This window comes from Loa loa, assembly GCF_000183805.2.
Source record: "Loa loa unplaced genomic scaffold supercont3.36, whole genome shotgun sequence".
NCBI classification, from domain to species: Eukaryota; Metazoa; Nematoda; class Chromadorea; order Rhabditida; family Onchocercidae; genus Loa; species Loa loa.
This window is the reverse complement of record NW_018108216.1, coordinates 84,226-110,036: the sequence shown is the minus strand read 5'-3', so window position 1 is coordinate 110,036 and position 25,811 is coordinate 84,226. Positions and strand designations below refer to the sequence as shown.

Sequence of the window (25,811 nt, the reverse complement as noted above, 5' to 3'; positions counted from 1 at the left end):
CGAGAAGGCTTCGGAACCGTTTTTAGTATTCCTTATTTATGTTTCTTGAAACTTGAATTTCAGCATACACTGAACTCATTACAGTTTTATGAAGATGGCAGTGCAGATGCGACTTCATAGCGATCATCTTTTTAGGTAAGCGAAGCAGTACTAATCATTGATCAGCTGTGATATAAACCCATTTTCGTAACAGTGATTGTCTAAGCATCTGTGATTATTTTCCATACCATTTTTATCATATAATGTCTTTTAATCATTGGATTTTCAATTATGTAATTTTTACTGATGGATTCATTGTTTAACAAGTTTCTATAGCAAATGTAGGAAGACTTTTTAAAAATATATAAAATTTCTGTCAATTTATTTCAAAATGATATCTGGCCATGTGTTGTTAGTAAATTGAAATGGTTTTGCAATAAATCGAAGTAGATAACTGGGATTATTTTGGCTTAAGACCCACAATTCTATCCTGGAGGCATTACGCATTAATAGAGTCATAGTCAGCTCCATCTCTTTAAAAGTACATTAGATATTATAAAAGAAATCTCCGTACAAAAAGGAAACTACAACCACCTTTCATCTTTTTTCTATGTTATTATAAAAAATTTGAACTGGGATTTCAGGATAAAAAAAAATTGTGTCATCAATTCTATAGCAAGAAGAAATTAAAGAAATGGAACGAAAATAGAAAATAGCAGTGAATTCCGGTGAAAATGAAGCAATGCTAAGACAAATGGAAGAAAACGAATTCTCCCCGTTTTTGAATGTCAACTTTCATTTTGAATTTATTATGTTGTATCGCTTTTGGAATGGAAGATGTTCCTGAAGAATCGATCACTGAAAGAAATATTCCAATCCAGTCATTCTTACTTTGCATATCATGTCATTTTATGCACTGCTGATAACGGAATCTACGAGCTATAGCAATGTATTGCGAGAAAATCAGCTTGTGACAATTGCTGAAACATGAACGCTTCCCATTGCTTTGAAATAGCAATGCATAAATGGATTGCGTAATTAGTTCAGTATCTAATGTTTATCAGCTTCAAGCTTATCACTTTAAAATTAAAATCAAGTTTTAACGTGCAACACAGCTTTCCAATACCCCCAAATTTCTTATGTTAAAAAAAGATTCACCGTAAAAAGACAGAAAAAAAGAAGTGCATGTTTCAAGTCTATGATATATGCAATCAGATATTAAGTTGAGAAGAAATCATAAATTGTTATGACTTGTCTGTTTTAAATTACACAGCTTGAGAGATGAATAACTTCGATCAATTAAAATAGCTCATCATTTTTAAGCAATGAATTGAAAAGCAATCATCTAGTGTGATGAAGTAGAGCTCTCTTTTAGCGCCAATAATGGGAAGCTGCGCTTTCTTGATCATTGAATTCTTTACTTAATTTCCTTCGAAAAAATAATAAATTTATTAAAATTATCGGAAGTCACTTCTTAAATCACTTCTTAAAATCGGTTACAGTAACATTTATTTAGCATATTGGAAGCAAGATAAGACAGCTGAAAATACATAATCTGAATTTGGATAATCGCACTGAAAACACGCCCATGTGGGGGTATTCTAGTTTTAATCACAAGTACACAAGCCTGTAAGATAGGCCTATATTCTCACTATCAGTTGTCAAGCGATTGAATTTCGTCCATTTCATATTTCAGTTGACAATTTCCAAACTAACTGACAAAACATGTCTTCTTCTGTTCATTCGAGGAAGATATTCCTAGTTCCTTCAGAAAATTTTAACTCTGAGGGAGAACGCTGCAAGTGAAATGAATTGATTTTTACATAAAAAAATACCACTGTTGTTAAATGGCGCAGGACATAACTTATCAGTAAATGTCATCACGACGAAAATTCTAATTGCTTCTGGAAAAAAATTGAAATCCTTCAAAAATTTTTAAATAAAGAAAAGTCTAAAACCGATCGATCACTTTATTCCTTATAAAAATTTTGGTTTTACTAGCTTGTTTGTAATAGACTGAAAAGTAAGGTTAAACATTAGAATCTTTGGATTCATAGTCTTATTAATGATTGATTGTAGTGCCTCAAGCATTTTGACTGATTCAATCCATTAAATTCAGAAAGCATATAAATGAACAAAAGAAAAAACTTAATAAATTTGAAGTTTTCAACAAAAATTTTCATGGAGTGGAAAAGCAATGAAATGCATTTGAGGGCAATACACAGTTCTCTAGCAGTTCATTTAAAGTAAGATTCGAAATTTCGTTCCAGTTCATTCCTGTGAGTAGAATTTAATATTTAATTTGTAATGATCATTGTTTCATTAAACTCTCCTAAGCTGTAATGAATAATTCTCGATTTATTCTTCAGTTATACAGAAAATCTACCATTGAAAATGCAACCGAATATTGAACTTCAAGTACTATTGAATATTAGTCCAAGACTAATATTTATTAGTACAAATAAACAAATTTTATTCGTTAATAGAAGTTATAACTAAGAAATTGACTATGCTAAAGTTTAAATTTAAATTCAATATTTAATGATATAAATAGTACTATTAGTTAGAAAACTTACGTAAGCGCTCTTTCAGCTTTTCCTTGCCTTTACTATTTTGTGTAATGCTTTTATCAGCCACACCTTTCTTTTTTTCTTGCTAAATGCACATTTAGCAAGAAAATTTTTTCTTTTGCTCCATTTTAAGTACTTCGGTCGTGCAAACTTACAGAAATCAAATATTACACTTTGATATAAATAAATTAGTTTATCAAAAAAGCCATTACAAATATTCGATTTTCATTTTGTACTTCCATTGTGCCATAAGTCAATAGATATGAAGTGCAATTGAATGCTTCAATTTCTAAGTAATTTCTAACTGTTAAACAAAAATTTATATCATCTGTTTTCGATATTAAACAATTTTAGTTAACACTTCTGTTTTGCCTATGTTTTTTTTATGAATAAATCAATTTGATTTCAACTTCAATTTCCAATTTCAGAGAGAATTTCAGAAGAATATAGCTAAGTGTGAAGTTTTACCAAGACTATAATACTATTTATCTTTATGTATATATGAAGAAGATTCTCCCTTCGTCACTTCGCCACACCAAACTCTAGCTAACTAGCTAGCTATTTTTAAAGTATTGATTCACTTCAAGCTACTACCGCACAGTTGATGTTATTGCTCTCTTCGATGCTGCTGGCCATCCACCGTTGACAATAGTGCTTTCAAGCTATATCGCATTCTCTAAAATTTTTTAGAACTTTTTTCAATGGACTCTATACGCTCCTATACTCTCTTTTTTCTTTTTTGGATCCTGTAGTTAAAATTTCCGTCATATGAGACCGTCAATACTGCACAGGGGAAATTTCGTATTTAGGATTCCGGAAAATTTTATCAACAATAATTTAATTTAGAACTATTTGAATTGAAATCAAGTGTTCCTGCTTTTAAATGCTTAAGATAATAACTGAAAGGAGACCGGTAGCTATTTGTCCGTTATTTTCAGGAATGGTTGACTTGAAACAACAGTTGGATATGTTAGACTATCTTGGACCAATTGCAGTGTGGATTTCCTTCTTCTCCATAATATTTATAATCTCGGTAACGTGTATTTTGTGGTGTTGTGTGTCTGAAACGGATGACAAAACTGTTTTTGCTAAGGTTTGTGAATTGTAAATTAATTTAAAAGAATCGCTGACTGAGGATGAATGGAACTAATGATAATGTTTACATTTATTTAGTTCAGAAATTCAGTTACATCGTCGCTTCATGTTTCGTTGCCATCTAAAAGTCCCTTAGAGAAAATATCACCAATGCTCCATGTCGAATTATCTGTGTAACTCTCAGAAGCCGAAATCTTTTAATTGCTATCCCTTTTCTTCATAATAATAAAAATACTTAACAGTAAAAATCCGTGCTGACAAACAAACTCCTATCAAAAATATACAATTCTCAGTATCTATTGAATCCATTGGCAGAAATATTTCTCTTTTTAGTGAGTCAAATCAAATAAATTAATTGAGTAGGAATGTTTGCAAATGTTTCTTGAATTCTTATTTCAAAATCAAATTTTCCCACGAAAAGTAATCAATCCTTCGATTTTATTCCTTTGGTAAATGACTCATCACTGATTGACAGGAAATTTTTAGTCTTATTCAGAAAAAGAGACCTGGAAGCTTTTAGAAAGGAGATTCGACTTTGAAGACAGTCCAAGAAAAAGTACTATCTCCATCTCGCAGATTATTATAACTGGATTTTGTCCACGAGAATGTTTATTGGACTAAGTATTGAGAATTCACGGTCTTGACTTGATTTCACTATTAGGAAACGATGGCTTTTTTTTGGAGTTATATTTTCCTTGAATTGCTGTTTTCATCGCTTACCTATGATCTTTTCGCAATCATTTAGCGCTTGTCCGTTATTGTTCCTGATAGTTTGGAAGTTCGAAATACTTTTGTCATGCGTACCCAAAGAGACAATTCATTTTATCAGTAGCAGCACTGCTGTTTTTGATTTACTGCAGGTTTCCGGAAAAATTAGCTACTTTAAACTTTCCTGCATCTCTCTTCGGTAGCATTAATATTTGAAAAACTAATAAATTGATGTATTCATACTGCTGTATTTACTGACCAGAAAAAGATCAGCAAATCTAAATATTGAGATTAGCTCCGAATAAGATTGTATCATTTCAGGAGCATTTCATAAGCCTTATAAGCGTAATCTTCAGAATCCATCTTCACTTCCTATTGTTTCAAATTTTATTGATTAAGTTTTGAAAACGTCAATTTAGATTAATTCTTTACTAAAATTCTTATTTTTTTCAGTGGGGCATGGGACCAAGGCATCAACTAAACGTCGCACAGCAAAAATATGATTCAACTTCGACCCATAAAGCTTTATGAAATATAAATGCATTGGATTAGTTGAATCTCACTATTGCATTTGATTTATTTTAACTTTTCCTGCTGAATATTGATTTTTATGATTGACGTTTCTTTGTGTTACCGTAAATTGCGGAAAAAAATAACTTAATGAACGGTCGGAGTGATATAGTTTAGAGGAAATAGTTGTGCAGTGAATCAAATACAATTGAAAGGATATGAATCAACAACTGTTTCTTTTTTGATTTAAGACAAAACCGAATCAATGTATTCGAAAGTGATGCTAAATAACTTTGTATATTTTTCAAGACTGAAACCGTTTCCTTGGTAAATATGAAGCTCCAGAGTTCATTTAAGTTAATAAGTTTGATTGAAAGGGTTAATTTTAGCATCTTTATTGTATATCACATAATTCACATATTGTTTTTGGAAAAAAGAAAATATGCTGACACTTGTCAAAGAGTGCTATTTAACTAAACCTAATGATGGAAGAGCAAATTAAGCAAACATTGCGAATGATCAGAATTGGCTAGTCGGTTTTTTTTTTTCTGCAAATATTTTAATTCATTCCAAAAGTTGCTTCATTTTCTTTCATGTGCTTATTCACTACCATGACTCATTGCGCGTAAGACTAATAAAGTATAGGGTTTTTGTTTATTGTTATTATCTTAGAATTACTGCTCATTTTTCCGACTGTCAAAATTAATGGTTGAAATGCCTTACCAGTAATAAAAAAAGACAAACAAAGCCAGTTTTTCTCCTCCATATAAATTTTCTTCATGTTCTTTTCTAAAGATGATTTGTGAAAAGCATTTCTTGAACTATTGGTGAAATGTTCAATGTGCTATGTAAAAATATGCCTGCTTATTTTTAACATTTTCAAAATTTAAAATTCGACAAGCTGTTGAAATTTTTGCGAAAGCATTCTTTAGCATTTCTTTGTCAACAGTCATGGAATTTAAACTTTTCCAGCTACTTTTACTGCCTCCATTGAAAGCATTTTTCTCCACATGACCAATACATCATCATTTCACATTATTATATTATCAAAGACACTGATCATCATTATCGAGACAATTGCAAAGATGATCTAGCAATTAGAGGGAGGTAATGTGACGAATTTCATGAAATTGTTAAAATATACGAAACTAATTAAATAAACTATTAGCGTATGATTCAGACTAACAGCCTCATATTTCAAAGAAATGGACTAATGTCATCAAATTAGTGTTTGGCTTACATCATTATATACTCCTAAATGCTAGGAGCAAGCTAATTGATAGAAGAAATCCATATCCAAATGTCCTTTTACAGATATTTTTGCTATTGCAGAAGGAAGATCATTCCAAAATGGAGCAGATTTTGAATGAATAATATATTTTATGAAAGCATTTAGTGTCTGTTATTTTTTTTCAAACTATTAAAAACTTTATTTTTGAATCAGTTGTTTGTGCAGCATCTGCCACAATTTTGTGTTGCCAACTGACTGATGAGCACTGTCATGTGAATTGATGCAATGGATATATCGAAAATGTAGATAGTGATTCCATTCGATTATCTCTTCCTCTACTACATTATTAGTAGCAGCAAAAGGTGTGAATTTATCGTAACACTCTGAGATAATATGTTCGTGCTTCATGAATTCTTCACTAGAAAGAAGCAAAAGTGGAAAAAGTTCTGAGATGAGTAAACTATCCGGAAATATTATCACAACAAACTTTAAGAATGTCCAATCAACTGAAGAAAGAGTTTTCCTTCGCTAGCCATTCCTAATAGCATTTTTATTGCATTTTAACGATTCGCAACTCTTGCTTTTTAGACAGAATAACTCATTTCGGTCGTTTTTTTCTCTCATTAAATGGAAGAGAAAAAAAAAAGCACTTTGCTCACTACTGTAGTGACTTATTACTATCGTTCGTTATCGTAGCGACTTACCACTGTTGTTCCTTACCGTAACAACTTGCCATTGCATCTTTTTGCGCAAAGCAAAACAATCTATAGAACTATGGAGTAAAAATTAGATAAAAACAAATCAATAATTAAATTTAGTAATCATGCATTTTGGATTTACATTCCTTATCTTTGATTGTTTCCTGGCTCTTTAAATTTATTCTTTGTTTGGATCATGAATTTGAAGAGTTGAACTGTTGAAAGCTGAACGAGTTTCCAATTTTAAATGTTAACTTATCGCGTTTGATTTGCATAAGCAGAATACATACATGTTATCCCTAACTCTGTATAATGATTAAATTTCTGTTCAAAAATTTATTTCATTGATTTAGGATGAGTTAACATAACCGTAAATGTCATAAAAAACGGTCAAATGTGAATGGATGTGTAATTTTGCACCATTTCTGATATTATTTTATAGCGTCTTCTTCTTTCGAAATTTGAAAAAAATACATTTTTCAAAGTATATAGAATTATTTTCACAGAATTCATCTTGATCTCTCATCTTTGCTAGAAGACTCGTTGTCGACAAGCTTGAAGCAAAGTATGGTTAAATAAAACAATCAGTCTTGATATCTTGGAGGAAATAGTGGTGCAGATTAGCTAAGGTTAAGCACACTAGACAGATTGTTTGTTAACTGCATCTACAATAGGCATGCAAATCAGCAAGTACTTTAAAATAAACTGAACTCTTTAGTACTACTTATTTCAGTAGGAAATCATTAAGTGAGAACTTTAAACCATTGGCATTCCGTCAGATTTTGGGAGAATGACTGAGCATACAAAGTTGAAAAAGATTTGATCCATGGAAGGGATCATAATTTGAAATAAAAAACGAAGCTGTGCGTATGTTTTTTATTCCAGTTAATTTATCATTTTTAATTCCACATGACTAGAAATTTTTTTCTTCCCAAAGAATGAGAACATTGGGAGTAATTTATCTTCTAGAGATATATTACCCTTCAATAGTCAAATTACCTCTTGGCTGGTACTTAGAATTTTATTGAATTCAATAGAGAGGATCACTGTTGGGTACATTTGGAAAAAGTTTATTCGCCCCACTTCACTACAAGAAAAAAAGAGGAAATTAGTTAGAAGAAAAACATCAGCTGATACTCTTTCAATCTTTGTGAATGCTATCCCTTGTTATTGCAGAAATGAAAGCTTTATTTCACAAATAACACAATAAAACAGCTGATTTTTTATGTAAGTAAACATTTCTAATACCAAGAAAGGTTGGCCCTCTTATCCATAATAGCAATGAGCGTATTATCATTGCAGTCGAAAATTGGAAATCTTCCACAGTTCCTTTATGACACTTAAACATATTTCGCATACATATGCACGTTTAATTACTGTTAATTTTAATTTTAATTCGATAAACTTAAATTAACTTTTTTCATAAAAGTCGCAAAACTTTTTGCTAATGAAAAATTTTTGCTAATGTTATGCAAATGATCTGATTTCCTTTTCTCGCGAAGAAATTAAATTCTAAAATTCTAAAATAAAAAAAAGCTTCCAATAGTTACAGTGCAGAAAATAACCAACAATGTATATATTATTTCATTTATTTATTTTCTTATTTATTCATCAAAAAAACAAAAAGATGATCAATCAATCACTGTAAAAAACTATGACTATCCAACTTGGCAAGCATGCGAAATTTAGTCCAAATAATTTAAATTATGAAATCAACTAACCTTCTATTTCGGAATACTGAAAAGTTTCGAAACTATTGCAACTTTTTCCTTCTCTTCTTTCATCAACAAAAATAAAAAGATGTTAGGATCATTCAAGTTTAAGACATGATGAATTTTCACTCTACTTCACTCACCATTAGAATCATGTCTTGGACAAATCAGTACACATTCTGCCTGACTGGTATTGTTGGATAGCTTATAACCCATTTTAACGTCACATCGACATCTATTGCATAGCAATCCATCACATCTGATAACATTTTGCTTCAACTGTTTTGGTTCTAATTTCGAATGCGAGCTGGAAACAATGGATGGGCATATTGGTACTGAATGATTCTCATTGCGCCCCAAACGGACTAATACTTCTGTGTGTTTGCACTGGACTGTAAAAAAAAAGTTAAATGAAATGAATTATTGATGTTTCAGATATGAGGGTTAAATATTAAAAGTCCAGCAGACAACTATGATATATGTTTGTACTCTTAAAAACACAATCATCTAGTAAGTCTAAAAATATTTAAACGTAATTCATTAATTTCAAAAATCGTTTTAGATGATTTTTTTATTAAAATCGTTTGGTTGAAACAACGGAATAGACATGGATGACGAGATATGTTGACCAGAACATTCTACACGTATAGACTGCAACCCATTCAGGCTTTCATGATATTCTTACTCACTTGACAACTAATGTTAACAAATCCAAAATAAAGAATTAGTTTAATGCCTTATATAATCGCTTCACACACTTATTAAAATATGCACATACTTAATAACTTTTCGTTTCATTAATCACTACATTAATGATAATTTTATTAAATATGGTCCTTCAAGAAAGGAAGGAAAAAGTTAAAAATAGAAAGGGTCGAATTCTGACTCTATTCATGTATTGTCAAAGAACGATTAATTGTTAAATAGTTCGAATATCCAAATGCCATACCTCTTGCAAAACATTTTTCCATATGTATCAAGTAGAAAACACCAAGAATCTGTAATGAGATGTTTTGAGAAAAAATTAAAATGCTTGATATTGCAGCAAAACTTGTATCAATCCTAAATTTGGACTGTAATTTAAAAAATGCAAATCCTGTTAATTTTTAAACTTAATGAATTGAGAAGAAAAGATTCCGAGATACTCTCTCATTTTCCTACTATAACATCGAAAATTAATACTTACCACAATAATTAATTTTCTTCTCATATTATTTGCAGAAATTCAAATGATTGACAAATTCCAAAGTGTGCAAAAAATATGAGCAACTGGCCTTAATTTTGAAATAACAGTAAAACATATGAAGCATTTTCTCGTCAGAAAAACGGAAAGCATGTTATGGATATTTTCGAAATAACTATAACTCTCTCATTAATCTTCCATTATCTTCGAGAGATTTTGAATGCATTTAAAAACTAGAAACAAAGGCTCTCAACAAAAATCATGATCTAGAACTTATTTTCCTTCTTTAAATTTAATACTGATAAAAAATTGACAAGAATGATTGCTCCCTCCCAAACATCGATTATATCGCAACAATCGATTCTTCGAATGAGTCCTTCACATTAACTAACGATTAATACGAATTTCAGAATTCTTCGTTTTATAAGAATTTTTTCAAAAAAATCATGCAAGCTTCTCACCAACTCAAATTATATGAATCATTTCTATCTGCATTTTCTCAAATTTTCAAAGCTTTCCTCCACCCCACTCTCAAAGCTTCCCCTTAGCTAATAAAGTGAGGCAAGCATCTTCACTGCCAAATGTCTCAAATCCGCTATTTCCAAAGACCAAATTAGATGCAAATCTTCTATGCATACTGAATGAGCATAGGATACTAACGGTTTATAAGTAACACATGAAATGAAATGTTAATCATCTCGTTCGACTACACAATATGGAGAGCTTCAGTTAATAAATCTTATCATTTGGGAAACTGAAGCTTTCTCTTTGTTCCAAAGAAATTCAAGGAATGGATCCAAATATCGGGATCATATGAAATGCAGAGAAATGAACCAGGTGTTTTGTTCGTTTATTTTCTGTATACATGCCCTTGAAATTATAAGAGCGAAACAATTTCCAAAAATAAATCAAAAATCAGATGTAGACCTACAAATTCGTGAACAAAAGCCAAAAAAGTGGGAAAATAGCAGTAAGGTAGTTTAAGATACGGGGAAAAATATCAAGTCTCAATCACTAATATCGAATATTTAAGCAATTTTGAGAGGAGATAGAATTACATTATTCCGGGTATGGTTTTTAAATTAGAGGCATATAGTCCTGAAACTAGACAACCATTTTGATTTTTTTGAAATATAAACTTAAATTAGCGAATCGAGTTTTTTGTAACAATGGTAGATTAGTAGTGAGGAGAGCGACACTATGACCATCACAGATTGAGAAAATTCGAAACAAAGCAAGTGATAAGCATTCAGCATCTTCCAGACATTCCGAAATGATGAAGGGTGCTACCTGAAATGATAAAGATCGATTAAGCTCTCACATAAGAAGCAAACAACATCAAGGTTTGACAGCTTTGGCTAAATATAGTGCACTACGGCTTCTACACTACATTCATAATTTGTACCAAAATTTTAAAGGAGTAAGTGCATAAATATTTGTTAAAGTTAACAATTAATGCATGCCTGAAGTTCTGTGCATTTTTCTTTCTCGGTGGTCAAACAGTAGTACATCTGAACATTCCAGTAAATATCGTTTATTAAAAGACAATTATTTCGTTCAAAGAGAGTACAAATTTCAAAGAACGCCTTTTCCTCAACCATTGGTTATCTCGAACTGGGAGTACTACATTCTGGACTTGAAACTTGGAGTTTCAGAATCGATAGGCCTTCACTAAATTCCCTTAACCCACACTATCAATTAGAAGGACAGGAAAAGAAGACAAAAAGTAGGGAAAATGAAAGAGATAAAAAGAACAATTATTGATATACTGTTAATTATGGTTTGCAAAACGATCAGTCATAGTTCTTGATGTTTATTACCTGGGTTAATAAAATAATTCCCTTAATTAACGTTATCCATTAGAAAAACATTAGTGTATTTGACAAACGGCATCAGATGTCTCTTTTTTTTTCCCACTCCTCAAATACAAAGTCAGTGAGGAGGGAGAACGAGGGAGTTTTTAAGAGACACTGCTCCACTAATATTTGGATCTTGGTATAAATGCAAACCCCAGTAAAATTCTAAAAATACAACCCTGAATGTCTGGTAAGGGTGATAAGTGATTTAGTGCATTGCTGAGAGCAATATTTTTCTTCTACTTCCTCTCATTTCCCTTTCCTTCTTGTAAGTTCTCCCCTGTTATTTAATTACTTCTGACCAATTTCTCTTCACGAAAAACAACTCACTGAATTCTAGGTTTTAATTAAGCTCATAAACACTTGAATCCCAAAAAAAAAAAGAAAAAAATGACTGTGCAGAATGATGCTTTTTGCCATAACAAAAAAATAAATACTAGGAAACACAGTAAAAAAATACAAATACAGTAATAATTTATTTGTAATCGAAAAAATTACCCGGGAAAATGATCGTTCGTATTTCAGCATTTCGCCAGCAACTTTAGCAAACCCGTAAGATAAGTGACGAATAAACCGAGGACTGATTGCTGATGCATCATTTACATATTTCTGAATAGCTCGTCCAACACATACAAACAACGTCATGTAAAACGAACACTGGTCATTAATTATAGAATTGGTCCCAAACCGCAGACAATCCTAAAAAACAAAAGATTTCATTAAGAGCAAATATTCTAGTCATAAACGCTTGACCATCATTCGTATTAAAAATAAGTTTGGAAATAATCTAATCTACACCATCTCGATCCAATCCTTTTTCATTTTCCTATGATTTATTTTCCCTATATTACACTATTAAGCACAATACTGCGTAATGAGCTATTTTTCACTTTGTAGCTGAAATCAGATCTTCATTTCGACGTATTATTATTGCCGAACACTTTTCTAATCAGAGTTATTCCATTCCCTATCGTCTTCGACTCTGACCCAGACTTTCTCAATGTTAATAATCTGCACCGTAACCACAATGACCCAAATGTTACCACAACGTTTACAGTTAGGAATAAATTTTTTAACATTTCTGCATAGCTTATTCTCTTCATATGTACTGGAGCGTTGCCCATATGTCCATAGCTTTTTTATGATGCAATGAAAATCAAATTCATTTATGTATTCTTAAATTTCTTTCCCTTCACACTGCAACTAGTATACGATGCCCAAACTGTAAGTACTGCTTCGATTCATCATATCTTTTTTCCTTAGAAATTTCTTTACGTCCTAAAAGGGTTTATAAAAGTTCTTAGCCTAGAAAAGGCCTGGAATTAGACCACTGCAATTCATAATCATGTTGGCCCATGGGAATATTCGCTTCTGATTCTAAGACCTAGCTTACTGCGGTCAAAAGACAAAAGCTTTAATACTGATACAGCTTATGATAAGCTAACAACTGCGTCCCTCCTAATGAATATGAACGGTTAACTAAACAGAATCGGCCATAAAAAATAAACCAGGAGAGACAGACCTAGAATCGGTATTTTGATTAAAACCTATTATTAATAATACCGAGATGAATAATAAGGCAAGATTAGTGACAACGTGCTAATAAAAAAAATACTTTAAAACTATACTGCTTACCAAAAGAAGAGAAACAGCACTGCGCAGCGCTGCAGGATCTGAGAATAACAGTTCATAGTCTACTGCAAGAACTGTCAAAGCAAATGATACGTAATCTCTCGCGTATGCGCTACCAGAGGCAACCTGGGAAGTTTAGAAGTTAAAATCATTAATCCATGTAATTTGACGCATATATAGATAGAAAAAATATGACATAACATCTAGGTGAGATCGATTTTTCTTTTTATATTTTTACACTCAAATTTATACTCAAGCGTATGAATATAATTTTTCAAATTTGCTATCAGAATATTGACTAACTAATTTTAGAACTTGACGAACTGTATGACTTGAACAAGATAAAAAATACAACAGATAGGAAAACAGCAAAGTGCAGCTATCAAAAGAACCTACCGGAAGAATATGATGTAGAAAAGCGACAGTTGTCAGATAGTCTGTTCCAGCAATATCTACTATGACTTCCAGCACATCTTTGAGCACAGAGGATAACAATTTTCTCTTTTCTTCATTTTGATGCTTTGCCAACGCAAAATATAATGCAAATTTTTCCGACGCATGAAGATCATGTGAAGATGAGTGTAGCAGGCTTTCTAACTAGAATAAAAAATTACTAAACAACTTTGAACATTTGTTACTCGCGAGTACGCGGAACTAATAAAGATCAGACTCCGACAATATTGCAACGGTAGTAGCAAAATAAATCATTTGATTACTTCAAAGACCAGTCAGGATTCAATGAATCAAAACGTTAATAACACAAGATATTTAACTGAACAGAGAACCAGACTAACCATTTCCATCGATGCAGCACTGATAATGTCGTTAACGGTGGATTCATCATATAGTTCAAAATATCTAACATATTTCCAGGAAATAATATGCTCGAGCTTACCCCTTTTTACCATCCATAAAATGGATCTTCTCAACAACTGCGACAGCTGCTTTGATATTATTCCAAATTCGATCAGCTTATCTGGATGTTTACAAAGAGTTTTGCATACCTGAAACTGATTTACAGCTCGCTTGTATCTAAATTCACAACAAATACGACAATTCCCTTCACAAAACTGGATAGGTTTTGATTTTCGAACTGAGATTAGAATTTTTGAACTTCAAGAAGTTATCAAAGAAATCAGTATCCTAATCAAGTTCATGGAAAGGATTTCAGCTTATAAGTTGTATGAAAAAGCATGGTGGATGTATTCATAATGATATTCCGTTTTACCTGATCAGCAATTCTGATATGTTCTGCTGTATTTTCAATCTCTCTCTCAGTTACTGTCGTACCGTTATCTTGCAAAATTTTCACAACTGATAGCACTGACAAAAATAACTCAAAAAGAGCTGATTTCCTTGTATCCATGCAATCGAAAGGAGATATCAGTTCATAAATATGTTGGAAAACCTACAAAAAAAATGGAAAAGTAGGAACAAAACCTAACTGCAGTTAATCGAGTATAGTAAAATTCGCAAAGACTCTGCCGATTTGCTATAAAAACATATTTCCACACAAGAGAAACAAATAGAAAACATCGTCTCTCTAAGATTTATATTTACACTTATTAAAAAGATTTAAACATCAAAAATGAATGTAAGATTACCTTTTCAGTAGCAATTCGTAATGTTCTATTTTCTCCTGCATTTATTTCGTAATGGATTTCATTAAATGTCTCACACAATGGTTTCAAAAAATAATATTGCTCTTCAATTAAGGATTTTTGTACTGCAGCTTTCAAAATAACATCACACTACAAAAAAATATACCACCAATGTTTTTTGCATTTCATTCATCATAATCCAATTATGAAACGTCATATCCTCAATCTTCTCAAAAATTTTTCTTTTTGGCACTACAGTAATTTCAGTGCCTTTATTTTTTATTAAAATTTTAATAAAGTTTCGAAAGTATGCCAATTACTTATTATTAATTAGGTTTGGAGACTTATCAGAAATTTAAGCTGCGAAAATCGGTAAATATTACGATCAAATTTTTACAAATTCGTTAAAAACAAAGAAAAACAGAACCTTGAGAGCAAGCATGTCACAACTGCAACTACTAAGGAGGAATTCTTTAACTAGAATTTGCGTGTTTTTTGAGCTATTATTCAAGCAACCACATCGAAGTAAAGTCTTGATATATTTTTTCACTGTTTTTTCTTTACAGCTGTTTATTAAACTGCGAAATAATTTCACATCCGACCTAAAATGATAACCAATAACGATCATGGAGTTATCGCTGGTTAAAATCATTAGATAAAAACAACGAAGTCTTAACTTTTTTCTTATGAAATTCTCATAAAATCATAATTTCTGAAATTTTCAACAAAAACACACTGAAACAGTAAAACATGCTTCTTGCTTTCCTCAACTCAGATTCGATGATCTTTTAGAATAAATCCCAAAACTAACCTCATTATCGACAAAGTACTTTCAACTACAATTTCAAATACTTCCGATGATATACAAGGAATAAGCGAAATCAACACACAAAACAATACCACTCGCAATGAAACTGGCAAAGTTTTTAGTGAAAATCCTTTCCCACAAACTGACTGCACAATTTGACACAATCTTTTTTCAGACAACGGCATAAGATGTGAAGCCGGAACGAATGCAGATATTACCATTTTCCAAGAACTGTAATATTGGAATTCTTATGCAAATATTGCTCTTCATTAAAAACAATTTGCACAAAAATGTTACAGATTTTCCGATAAATTATGCTGATACCCTTCTTCCCCCTACTGAACTTGTCAAAAACAGAATTCATTAATATTCTTACTTTCTCTTTCGCATAAGCAACTGCTGTTTTCGTGCTAATTTCAACAATCATGTGATTGCAAAAGGAGCAAATATATAGATGCTAGTGGTGAGAAAGGATGAAACCCCAATGAAATCGTTTCAATATTTGAAGGTAAATAGACCCTAATCATGAGCCGAGATAGCCGATCGACATTTCTAGATTCGGACACAACATAATTTGAAGTTGGAAAATAATTACTGGAAGTTTAGAAAACTTACTTCAATTCATCTTCATAGCTCTTACTTGACATCGACAAGATTTCTACCACGCTTTTTCTGATCCATATTCCGACATTTCCTTCTTGCTGGGGAAAATTTTCGTCCGCGAATGATGATAAACGCAACAACAAACACCGAAAAAAAGGCTGTAGCACTTTGGAAGCGTAATTATCAATTAATCCCGAATAACGAAATACCGACTGGATTAGCAAATACAACTGGAAACACAGACACTTGGAAAAATAAATAAGATTCATACGATTACTTTGGCAACAAACAAGGTAAACTAAACAATGCCACGTCATGATACTTCAGAAAATTTTTAACGAACATTAATGGAAACGAACGCCCAGTGAAATGTCTAATTTTTTATGGAATTCAGTTACTTCGGCTGCAAAATGAAATCAGTATTCCACACTATATAACAATTTTTTAACCACCAAATGTTTTTTGAATAAAAACTTTTAACATTTTCTGAAAAATTACGTCATTGTTCTCCAGATGGAAGGTAACCAGAATATTTAACAGCAGTTCACTCTGGTTCGATTGACAATGTGACAAAAGCACACCCAAATTCGCTTCCAATAATACATGAAACTAAAATATTTTCAAGTCGAAAATAATTAATATTAACATATCTTCATAGGTGGACAAAGTTAACTGTAATTTGTTCACTAAAAAATCCATTGTAGTTCAAATTCAGTTAATTGTTTTTTAATCGAGATGATGATTAAAAAATGTGATGATAAAAAGAAAACCGTAAAAAACGACCGCTATTTGATATCAGCTAACAAAAAAACACCTGTTTTCGATTGCTAAATAAAAGATCTTCACTTTCTTTAAGATCATTCAAAGAATTTTCCAAAAACTGCATATATTGCGCACAACCAAAACCCAACGAACTCATAACCAAAACAGTACACAAATTGAAATGAGCCGACCTTACGGATTCCTGAAAAGATCTGGAAAACTTTGCCACATAAATAAACACAATGAACCAAAAAAAAAAAAAATTACATTTAAAATAATGAATAAAATGACGGCACAAGCAATGGAAGTGTTGACTATAATGGAAAGATCTGGATATAGGTCGGAAAATATTCATACAATCAATATTTAACGCAGGCACGGTTACTTCCAAGATATATGAATAAGTTCCATCAGATGATAAGGAAACATAAAAAGATCAACCTGCCAATGAACGATTTAGGACACCTGAACATTTTGAGACATCCTTACTAACCAACATTTCTTTGTTGTCAAAAACCTGAATAACATCCATCAAAAAAATGTGTATGACCAATAACAAACTTCTGGTAACAGTAATTTATTCCAGACATTCCGGAGTGCTTCTCGATCACAGTCATCAGAATAAGCAGCTGGAAGAGCAATTGAGTAGAAAATTACTTCCGCAATCACCGAAGCCGAGGAAAATTGCTTCATGAAGCAAAGATGACGATAAGCTTGTGGAAGAACTTCATGAAGCAATGACTGAAGTTGGTTATTTTGCAACAAATTTGTACAGCATATAAGTTGTTTCAGTAGCAAACAATGATTTCTGAAATAAAAAGTGTGAGAAGATGGCTCGTTAGACTTTTCCTACTCTTTCAGAACATGTCAGTTTACTAAGTTATTATAAACAATGTCGATAGAAAAGACAAAGGCCAGTCTAGCGCCTTTAATTTCATTTATTTCAAATTTAATTGAGTTTCACCCAAAACACTATTTACTATAACTTCGGTCTTTTCACACAGAGCAAGTGAGATAAACAATATTATATATGTAAGCAGCAAGGTTCCCAGTTCACATGAAAGTGAAACTATGATAGAAATATGAAAATGCAGTCAAATTCTTAAAAATATCAAACCTTGCTCCTGAATTGTTCTGCAAAAGAAAGTCAATCCATTTTTTGGTGTAATTGTAAACAGTCGCGGAACTCATAACAACGAATTCTTTTCTTAAATATGTGAGGGATATTTCATTTATTTCAAAATCTGAGCACTCCACCGACAGATCCGAAACTGCTTGTAAAAAAAGATCTATTTGACCACTAGTGAATATTTTCATAAGCTGTTCTGAAATGAATGCAAAAGTTTTAAATGAAATATTATGGCCCAAATAAATTTAAAACTCAACTTTCGCGGACTTATTTATGTTTCAAATTTAACTGACTTAATGATCCTAAAATATTTGAGAAGACAAATGCAAAACCTACGCGGAAACGTACTGTTCGCATCCTTTAATATGCTGCATATTTCTTGTTTATTAAACAGTCCTGCCTGAACAATGCGAAATGTTAGAAGAATCAAAATAGCATCTAGAAAACGGAGAACAAGGTTCGAAAAAGACGAGGGATTCAGTGACGTTTCCAAAATATAATTATAACCCTATATATGTTGCTATGTAATAAGCCTATATGTGTTGCTGTGGTCTTTTTTGTCAAAAATATTTGGACATCTTTTCAAATGGCTCATAAGGGTATTCGGCTACCTATCTCGCGTAAAACTAACCATAAAACTAAGGTATAAATGATTCACATTCGATTCAAGATCCAATAATCACTACGATCAACTAACTTCAAGTTGTGTGTTCTCACCTCGTTATCTAAGATTTTAGGATAAAATTTTTTTAAAGATCTGAATAAAAAGGAATGAATTACATCAATCTTCTTCGGAATCTTGAATTTGATTTTCGATTTCCCGTCATTCAACACCATCGACTTCGAATGGTTCTTGCAATCTAGCATCAATGTTATGGTTTGGACGTAAAAGATTACGTGGGATGGGTAAAACAAACAATGCAGTCTGATATATTTGCTTCCGCCGGATGTAAAAATAAATATCAAACTAAATAAACTACAATTAAGGCAAATTTAAAAAACACATTTCTAACAATATACTTTACTCAAACACCAATCTGTTACAATAAATACAAATTCATTGATCTATCGATCATTAAAGCTCTCAGTGAACACTAATTTAATGAAATATGTTCAAAAGAGCTTTCACGCTCTCTTTGTCGTAAACATATCAATTCAAGCAAAGTATTCCATATTATGTATAGATAAACACGTAGATACACACCCAGCTTTCCACTAATATTTTTTATTTGTATAAGTTTATTTCATACAAATCCAAAAAAGAAAAGGTTGACCTTTACAAGCTCAGAAATAGGAAGCTTATACAGAGCGTACTGCTGTTCGTGAAACAGTTCTCCGATATGCTCAACAGCTGCTTCAAACAATGTGGGTACTGCAAAAATATATCAGAAGCAATAGTTTCGAAAAGCAAAAAGCACTACTGTAAATAAAATAATTTTTCTTTTCATTAACATTTAAAATTTAAACCATAAAAAAATTAATTTATGACGTGCAACCGTCTACATCGAAATAAAGCCTATCATCTTTTGTATAATTATTTCAAATCAAAGAAGTGAATAAATGGATTTGGTAGTGACAAAACCATATTTAATTCAACTATTTTAAAAACTATTATCATAGTTCTACAGTAAATATGAAAAAATGAGTGAAAAAAAATCAGTTTTTCCTTCCCTTTACAAGTTTTTTTAATTCGGAACTATACTAAAGCCTTTAGCTTCATTGTAATTCTGCTAACTTCATCAAATTTGAAAGAATATTATGCATTGTTTACAAATGAAAATCAAAGAGTTCGATCGATTAAAAAGTCATTGAAAACATCATAGATAACGAAAAACCTTTCTGAACAATAAAAACAACTGCTGTATGAGGGAAACGCCTAGTGGTGACAAAAACTTCAGTATGATCAGGTAAGAACTGTGCAGCTACACCGTTCCGTACGAATCGCGCTATCCAGTAGTGCCCTGCTATATGGAACATGTTAATTTCTTGGAATATGCATCAGCTTTCTAATTTCACTTGAAAAATTTGGACGGTTCAGAAACAGAACAGATAAAGTACAGCAATGCAATAACATCGAAACTGCCTACCATCCAAATATCAATGCAAGACTTCAAGAACTGGCTTTACGTAGTCTCGGACTACATAAGAGTTGCTTAAAATATATGAAATTAAAAAAAGTGACTTGCCAATAAAAGTGGTTAACTTTACCACTTCGCGTGAACCAAGCTTCAAATAACGAACTAAATTGCCCTGAAAGAAGGAACTAAAATCTGAAAATCTTCGTTATGAGAATATTAGCAAAACCACTTTTATCTCCTCTCTGAATCTTTGATGTGAGAATTAGCCTTGACATAAGGTCCAATGATAAGCGGATTATTACAAGATTGCTTTATCTCGAAGAGATAAACCTCAATCTAATTACGGATACTAATAAATAAGCCAATAGAAACATCCATTCAAACTTTAAACTGTTTCAGGATGAAACGAAAATACTACATACGCAATACTTACCCGAAAATCAATCCAACAAAGATCAACAGTATCGTGGGAATTATTGATGAATCGAATGCTTACTTCTTCCACGTTCCTAATAGACCTATACCCCGGATTGAAAATTTCTTTCACAATAAATGAGTCAACCTGAGATCTACTCAAGGACATGTATTACAGTTAATAACTCAAATAACAATATCGATTCCTAAAGTTAGATTCATTTCAGACAAAACTTTTTTGAACGTCTGATCCCGCTCAACGGTAAGCCAAACTGTCAAACGAAAAACCAAATCTTGCAAAGCTTCAGCGCCCAACCACCTATGTATTTCTGCTCAGTAATATAGGAATAATAATCTCATTGCACAGGCATTACTGACGATTCCATCAACTCCAAGTCAACCACTAGTTCTATGATGGAAAAGCAATCGGAAGTCAATCATTACAGGAAATAGACGATTTCCTCGTAAAATCAGATACTTCTACATGAATGTAATGACTATCAATCATATCATATACTACCACCTCAACCATCAACATCCTTCCATTGAAATGCGCACCGGAAACTGTTGGGAACCAACTTTATGCCCATCCAAACTGATGATTACTCGTATAAAGTCTTGGAAAACGAAATGGTTTACAGAACCAAACTAGGAAGAATATTCATTGCCAACATATTTATCCGCCATATTTTTCATACAACTAGAGAGTAAACATAAAACAACAAGCAGGAAGGAAACGCAGTTAAAAGAACGCAGTTGCCAATTAGAAATCATTGTTTTTCTTCAACAAGTGCTTCTTTCACAAGCATCAAATAGGGCACCTCACCTTCCTCCTCATCTCGATATTCTACTACAGCTACTTGTCCCTCACCTTGACCTTCAGCCATACGCTCGCCTAGAAAATGCCTTTTTTTTTTAAAATTTAAGTCATGCTTGCAAAATGATATTGCATAATTCAACAAGACGATCAATAAAAACTCGACAAGAGTTGCTTAGCAATACAAAGTAATAATACAAGCTAAACTTTAGTAATAATACAAGTTAAATCTGAATCTTCCGAGTAAATCCAAAATGAATTTTGCCTTTACGAATTAAAACAGAGTGCCAAAAATTAGACTTAATATGGAAGTAACATACCAATGAAGAACTGCAACTGTTTAAATCGATCCTTGCTCAGGAGTGATACGACCCAAGCTTGGATCTTCCGCTTGAATTCATTAATTTCTGCTTCCGACTTGCCGTTTTTTTGCATCAGTTCAACTACTTTCTTCATAAATGATTTGCAATACGATTTAAAGGTAGCCATGTCCTCATAACAATTCATTTCCTGCAGAAATCTGAGTAAACCTGAGATAAAAAAAATAAACATTCTCTGAAACAGTACAACTAGGAAATCCAAATATATCAACTACGAACATTTCAGGCCATCAGCAGATTTCAAACCGATACTTGAAATATAGCTCTATGAATAGCGAGTGCTACAGTTATTACTTGTAATCGATGGTTGAGCACAAAATCAATGCCTCGTTCAACGCATTCATCGCTACCCTCATCGCCATCTTCACCTTCTGCAGAAGGATTTGCACCTGCAAGTAGAATTTCTCCTTCCCTTCTCACCACTTGTCGCCCTTTGAACTCCCAAATCAATCCATCCACTAATTTCATTGGGAACGAGTCCGATGCAAGCTCGTCATCTAAACATAAACATTTAATTGATTCAGTTGATCTGCATGTGAGCATTCAATTATTTTTACAATTATATATTCGAAAACCTCTCGTCAATAAACTTTTAACAAACTCATTCATTGTTTACTAAACGACCCCATCAAAACGCAAATCCATACTTCAAAATCTAACACTTAAATTTGTTTCAACTTGACAGTATCAAAGCTATATTTTGGGTGCACAAATTACTAATTCTGATGAAACAAAAAGAAAACGAAAACCTTTGAGATGTGTGTTAATACTAAGAGAAGAGAACTGGGTTTCCCAGTTGAATTACAATAGAAAAACCCAATTCTTGACCCCATTTTAAAAAGTTGTAGGATAACAACTAAGATATATCAAAAAAGACATATTTTGTTATCAAACATGCTCTGCCACATTATACTCGTCCAGTGAGCATAGGAAGCTCCAAGCAGCGCATGCTGTTCACCAATAACTGGCTCACAGTAAACTGCCTCTCCAGCCTCGTTCATTGGACCTAAGGAATATGGCTCAATGGATAATCGCAGTAAAAAAAACGAAAAAAACAACAAACTACCAGCGAAATACACTTTAACATATTCACTGTGAGCTTCCTATGACTTTCGGATTTAAAATGATGAAACGAGGGCACTAACCTGTGAATGCGTCCTTGAAGATCAGCATATTTACTGCAAACTCTCTTCGGCTATTTAGAAAGTTTTTACCTGAAAACAATAAAAAAAGAATTGGAAAACATTACGAGCAGACCACGGAAATCCGAGCTACGAATGATGGATGAAGCGCAAAGTACTTCCTTACTGACCGACCATGTGACCACAAAATTCCGAGATAAAATACTGCGACAACTCTTCCTATTCTCCACAATACAGGTAAACTGCTTATGACACATCAGTACTTCTAGAGGGCAGGACACCGGTCTGGTCTGCCTCCTCCATTCTCCCCTATTCCCGTCATCAGATTGATTCAAATATCACCAAAACGGATCTTCTTCAATCGCAATTACGTTAACACCTGAAGCCGAAGTAACCGTGCTTTTTGACAAGCAACCTCGAGGAAGTAGCAAATGGTACCAACAGTTTCTGCAAAACAAACAGCGAACAGCAATATTTATTATTAAATCAACAAACTCCAACAAATAATGGGTGCAAATGGGAAATATATGATGCTCTTAATCGAAAAGTCCGAATCCCATATCTTCATCTTCCGATGATTCTTCTTTTTTGGTTTCTTCTTTCTTCGATGGCGCTCCCGATTCACCAGATGGTGCCGATGGAACAGCAACTGTCGTTGCAGCTGCTGGTGCTGCAAACTTGGATGGATCTGCTAAAAATTCCTTGATCTGAAAAAAAAAACGCAGGGATAATTAAGTTGCGAAATCAGTAAAAGCATGATTAAAATAAAAGACACTGATAAATTTAACCTTCTCTGCTTCCTTCATCTCGATGTTCGCTTCCACAGCAATGGCTAACAGATTTTTGAGTGCATTTGCTATGGAATGCGGCACTGAAACAAGCGTCGGATGGCCAATAGCCAATGACACTGCCGCGACATTTTGCACGCCCTTCAGGAACTTTGCACGAATATCATCCGGTGTCATATCCAGAACTTCCGGTGCAAAAACAGTCCCATTTTCATAAACCTTTCAAAAAAACATTTTTATACATCGTTGATAAGAAGTATCCAATCTACTATCATCTCCTTACAAGACCTTCAAAGTGCTAAGCGCTTTGCTTAAGTTCCATACCTGCCGCACAACAAGACCGTAGGAGAACGGCATAATGTTCAACATATTCAAAAGGGCGGATTCAGAAGCTCCCACTTTCTCGCCAGTCTTGATTAAATGCACTTCATTCAGAATTTCAATGGTACCACGAGAAATCTTTGTTGGAATTTGTAAAGCTTGGAAAAAAGATGTTTTCTCTGGCCCCATACCAGTATTCTGAGGTGGCAACTTGACGTCACATGGTGCAATAGCCCCAGCTTTAGCAGGAGCACCCTGAAATGAACAAAAAAGATTTATCAAGAGCATCCGCACAACGAATTCTATTAAAATTTCAAACTCAATATATGAGTTAGCAATACGGCTTCCTTCTCACTGCTGTGGAACCGTTATTATATATCAGATAGTCGAAAAAAATATCCATGAATCTTACACGTCGATTTTCTAACAATTTCGTCCGAATTTCGCTCAGATCGCCATTGGTGAAAACGAATCCAACATTACCAACAATGTACGGTAGTAGCTTTTCGAGATCTGGGTTGGTTTGCAGATGACCACGGATTGCCTTCCGAATCATGGTATTTTTACCCATCAAAATGTCTGCATGACCTGAATCCGAATGATTGTCACTTAGAGGACCAAGAATAGACCACTACTTTGAAAAATAAGTAATAGCCTTACCCCTCATTACTTGACGGATTTCTTGCATTTGTTTTGAGCCAACATTATCTACGCCAACAATGAAACACTTTGGATATTCTTCCAATAATTCCACAATTTTAACGAAATACTTCGCTTTCCACGTTGCTTTGTCTTCCCTGCCCATCTTCGTGCGACAAGGATCGTTCTAAGTCTTCCGCGAACGTTTTAAAGACCTGAAATATTTTCGGAAAAATCATAAGCTGTACAAATGCAAGCTTTCAAAATAAACAACTGATCCCAACTGGCTATCACATGACTGACCAGAAAAAGAGAGCATAATAATAGGTATGGTATCCTGTTTTACCATACCTCATGCACTACTGACCCAATCCCAAAAGAAGAACGATCCAATCCTGCCATCCCGCACCCACAAATTACGCACCACTATCTTCACGCACACCACACCATCCACAACCCAAATTTCATCAAGAAATACCGTAATGGAATAATCGGTACTGCTGTTTAACATCTGATGTCTAGAACAGCACAAAAGTAGAAGAATGTGCGGGAAGTGACGTGTTAGAATGATGTTTCCCTCTAGATGTTTTTTAGATGGATTGATGTACTGATTTGATATGATAAGACAGTAGCATCTCACTACACTTATCATTGGATATTGTATTTCTCAATTTTTTCTCACGTTCTCCTAACAACCATATTGATTTCTGCTTTCAACTTCATCCTTTCGAAGCTTTTTTGTGTACGTATTTTCAGTTTGCCCATTTCCATGCGAATATTTATGGTTTATGTACGGTTGTACTACAGATGGTAATTGTTTTTAGAAGAGATTGAGAGGACAAACTGTTCAATGTCACCGAATCTACTCGCATCACGTAAGAGGCTCACAAGCAATCCCACCCTTCGTCTTAGAATATTCAAGGTACCCAATGCTCAAGAACATATTACCTTCAGAATAGATTACTCCTAGCTTTCCACTCATTTTGTAACACCGAAAAATGTAACCGAACAGAACAGTTGGTGTAAAGTGAACGAAATATAATATGATTGCCAGAATGGGCGCAATTGGTTAAACTGTCAAAATGGCTTATTCTTTAAGTTTTGACAAATATTTTGCTAATAAAAGTCTGCTAGAGTATATAATCTGTTCCAGAA

The 25,811-nt window shown here is 33.1% G+C and overlaps 7 protein-coding genes across 9 annotated transcripts; 1 reads left to right on the top strand and 6 right to left on the bottom strand.

Annotated features, from left to right (window-relative positions):
- Positions 1–3,479: 3,479 nt before the first annotated feature.
- LOAG_00389 (hypothetical protein) lies at positions 3,480–5,039 on the top strand. The gene is made up of 2 exons (XM_020445419.1): positions 3,480–3,642; positions 4,806–5,039. The coding sequence occupies exons 1-2, from the start codon at positions 3,490–3,492 to the stop codon at positions 4,881–4,883; spliced, it is 231 nt and encodes a 76-aa protein (XP_020304123.1). The 5' UTR covers positions 3,480–3,489; the 3' UTR covers positions 4,884–5,039.
- Positions 5,040–8,638: 3,599 nt separating this feature from the next.
- LOAG_00388 (hypothetical protein) lies at positions 8,639–9,713 on the bottom strand (the record flags this gene model as incomplete). Its single annotated transcript, XM_003135928.1, has 3 exons — positions 8,639–8,895; positions 9,453–9,501; positions 9,690–9,713. 3 exons carry the CDS (start codon positions 9,711–9,713, stop codon positions 8,639–8,641), a joined length of 330 nt encoding a protein of 109 aa, XP_003135976.1.
- Positions 9,714–10,520: 807 nt separating this feature from the next.
- LOAG_17041 (hypothetical protein) lies at positions 10,521–19,112 on the bottom strand. The gene is made up of 16 exons (XM_020449701.1): positions 18,858–19,112; positions 18,414–18,477; positions 18,066–18,273; positions 17,510–17,756; positions 17,001–17,150; positions 16,685–16,795; positions 16,199–16,416; positions 15,587–15,814; positions 15,203–15,377; positions 14,779–14,925; positions 14,403–14,582; positions 13,969–14,178; positions 13,571–13,771; positions 13,178–13,300; positions 12,041–12,241; positions 10,521–10,976 (listed from the first exon to the last, which is right to left on the bottom strand). Exons 1-16 carry the CDS (start codon positions 18,942–18,944, stop codon positions 10,791–10,793), a joined length of 2,736 nt encoding a protein of 911 aa, XP_020306722.1. The 5' UTR covers positions 18,945–19,112; the 3' UTR covers positions 10,521–10,790.
- A 175-nt stretch (positions 19,113–19,287) lies between these two features.
- LOAG_17040 (hypothetical protein) lies at positions 19,288–20,780 on the bottom strand. The gene is made up of 4 exons (XM_020449700.1): positions 20,589–20,780; positions 20,264–20,327; positions 19,913–20,038; positions 19,288–19,449 (listed from the first exon to the last, which is right to left on the bottom strand). Exons 1-4 carry the CDS (start codon positions 20,736–20,738, stop codon positions 19,322–19,324), a joined length of 468 nt encoding a protein of 155 aa, XP_020306721.1. The 5' UTR covers positions 20,739–20,780; the 3' UTR covers positions 19,288–19,321.
- Positions 20,781–21,036: 256 nt separating this feature from the next.
- On the bottom strand, positions 21,037–22,986 carry LOAG_00385. Of its 2 annotated transcripts, XM_003135925.2 has the most exons (4): positions 22,912–22,986; positions 22,061–22,263; positions 21,707–21,896; positions 21,037–21,464 (listed from the first exon to the last, which is right to left on the bottom strand). In XM_003135925.2, exons 1-4 carry the CDS (start codon positions 22,937–22,939, stop codon positions 21,340–21,342), a joined length of 546 nt encoding a protein of 181 aa, XP_003135973.1. In that variant the 5' UTR covers positions 22,940–22,986; the 3' UTR covers positions 21,037–21,339. The 2 variants fall into 2 exon arrangements, with proteins under 2 accessions (XP_003135973.1, XP_020304122.1); XM_020445418.1 differs by lacking the exon at positions 22,912–22,986 and having other exon boundaries at positions 22,061–22,669.
- Positions 22,987–23,375: 389 nt separating this feature from the next.
- Positions 23,376–24,928, bottom strand: LOAG_00384. 2 transcript variants are annotated; one of them, XM_003135924.2, is made up of 5 exons: positions 24,678–24,928; positions 24,430–24,605; positions 24,021–24,272; positions 23,697–23,915; positions 23,376–23,615 (listed from the first exon to the last, which is right to left on the bottom strand). In XM_003135924.2, exons 1-5 carry the CDS (start codon positions 24,820–24,822, stop codon positions 23,445–23,447), a joined length of 963 nt encoding a protein of 320 aa, XP_003135972.1. In that variant the 5' UTR covers positions 24,823–24,928; the 3' UTR covers positions 23,376–23,444. The 2 variants fall into 2 exon arrangements, with proteins under 2 accessions (XP_003135972.1, XP_020304121.1); XM_020445417.1 differs by having other exon boundaries at positions 23,376–23,599.
- An 80-nt stretch (positions 24,929–25,008) lies between these two features.
- LOAG_00383 (hypothetical protein) lies at positions 25,009–25,167 on the bottom strand (the record flags this gene model as incomplete). Its single annotated transcript, XM_003135923.1, has 1 exon — positions 25,009–25,167. The coding sequence occupies one exon, from the start codon at positions 25,165–25,167 to the stop codon at positions 25,009–25,011; it is 159 nt and encodes a 52-aa protein (XP_003135971.1).
- Positions 25,168–25,811: the final 644 nt, after the last annotated feature.

Coding starts and splice junctions, on each gene's coding strand:
- LOAG_00389 (XM_020445419.1), top strand. CDS start 3,490: ATGGTTGACTTGAAACAACAGTTGGATATGTTAGACTATCTTGGACCA. Junction 3,643..4,805: donor ACAAAACTGTTTTTGCTAAG/GTTTGTGAATTG, acceptor TATTTTTTTCAG/TGGGGCATGGGACCAAGGCA.
- LOAG_17041 (XM_020449701.1), bottom strand. CDS start 18,944: ATGCTAGATTGCAAGAACCATTCGAAGTCGATGGTGTTGAATGACGGG. Junction 15,815..16,198: donor AGCTATGAAGATGAATTGAA/GTAAGTTTTCTA, acceptor CCAATATTACAG/TTCTTGGAAAATGGTAATAT. Junction 14,179..14,402: donor ATATCAGAATTGCTGATCAG/GTAAAACGGAAT, acceptor AATCAGTTTCAG/GTATGCAAAACTCTTTGTAA.
- LOAG_17040 (XM_020449700.1), bottom strand. CDS start 20,738: ATGTCCTTGAGTAGATCTCAGGTTGACTCATTTATTGTGAAAGAAATT. Junction 20,039..20,263: donor AAAGTTAACCACTTTTATTG/GCAAGTCACTTT, acceptor TCCATATAGCAG/GGCACTACTGGATAGCGCGA. Junction 19,450..19,912: donor TGTTTTTATTGTTCAGAAAG/GTTTTTCGTTAT, acceptor ATATTTTTGCAG/TACCCACATTGTTTGAAGCA.
- LOAG_00385 (XM_020445418.1), bottom strand. CDS start 22,309: ATGCTCACATGCAGATCAACTGAATCAATTAAATGTTTATGTTTAGAT. Junction 21,897..22,060: donor TGCTCAACCATCGATTACAA/GTAATAACTGTA, acceptor AGATTTCTGCAG/GAAATGAATTGTTATGAGGA. Junction 21,465..21,706: donor ACAGTTGCAGTTCTTCATTG/GTATGTTACTTC, acceptor GGCATTTTCTAG/GCGAGCGTATGGCTGAAGGT.
- LOAG_00384 (XM_020445417.1), bottom strand. CDS start 24,822: ATGGGCAGGGAAGACAAAGCAACGTGGAAAGCGAAGTATTTCGTTAAA. Junction 24,606..24,677: donor AATCCGTCAAGTAATGAGGG/GTAAGGCTATTA, acceptor ATTCGGATTCAG/GTCATGCAGACATTTTGATG. Junction 23,600..23,696: donor AGATGAAGGAAGCAGAGAAG/GTTAAATTTATC, acceptor AGGAATTTTTAG/CAGATCCATCCAAGTTTGCA.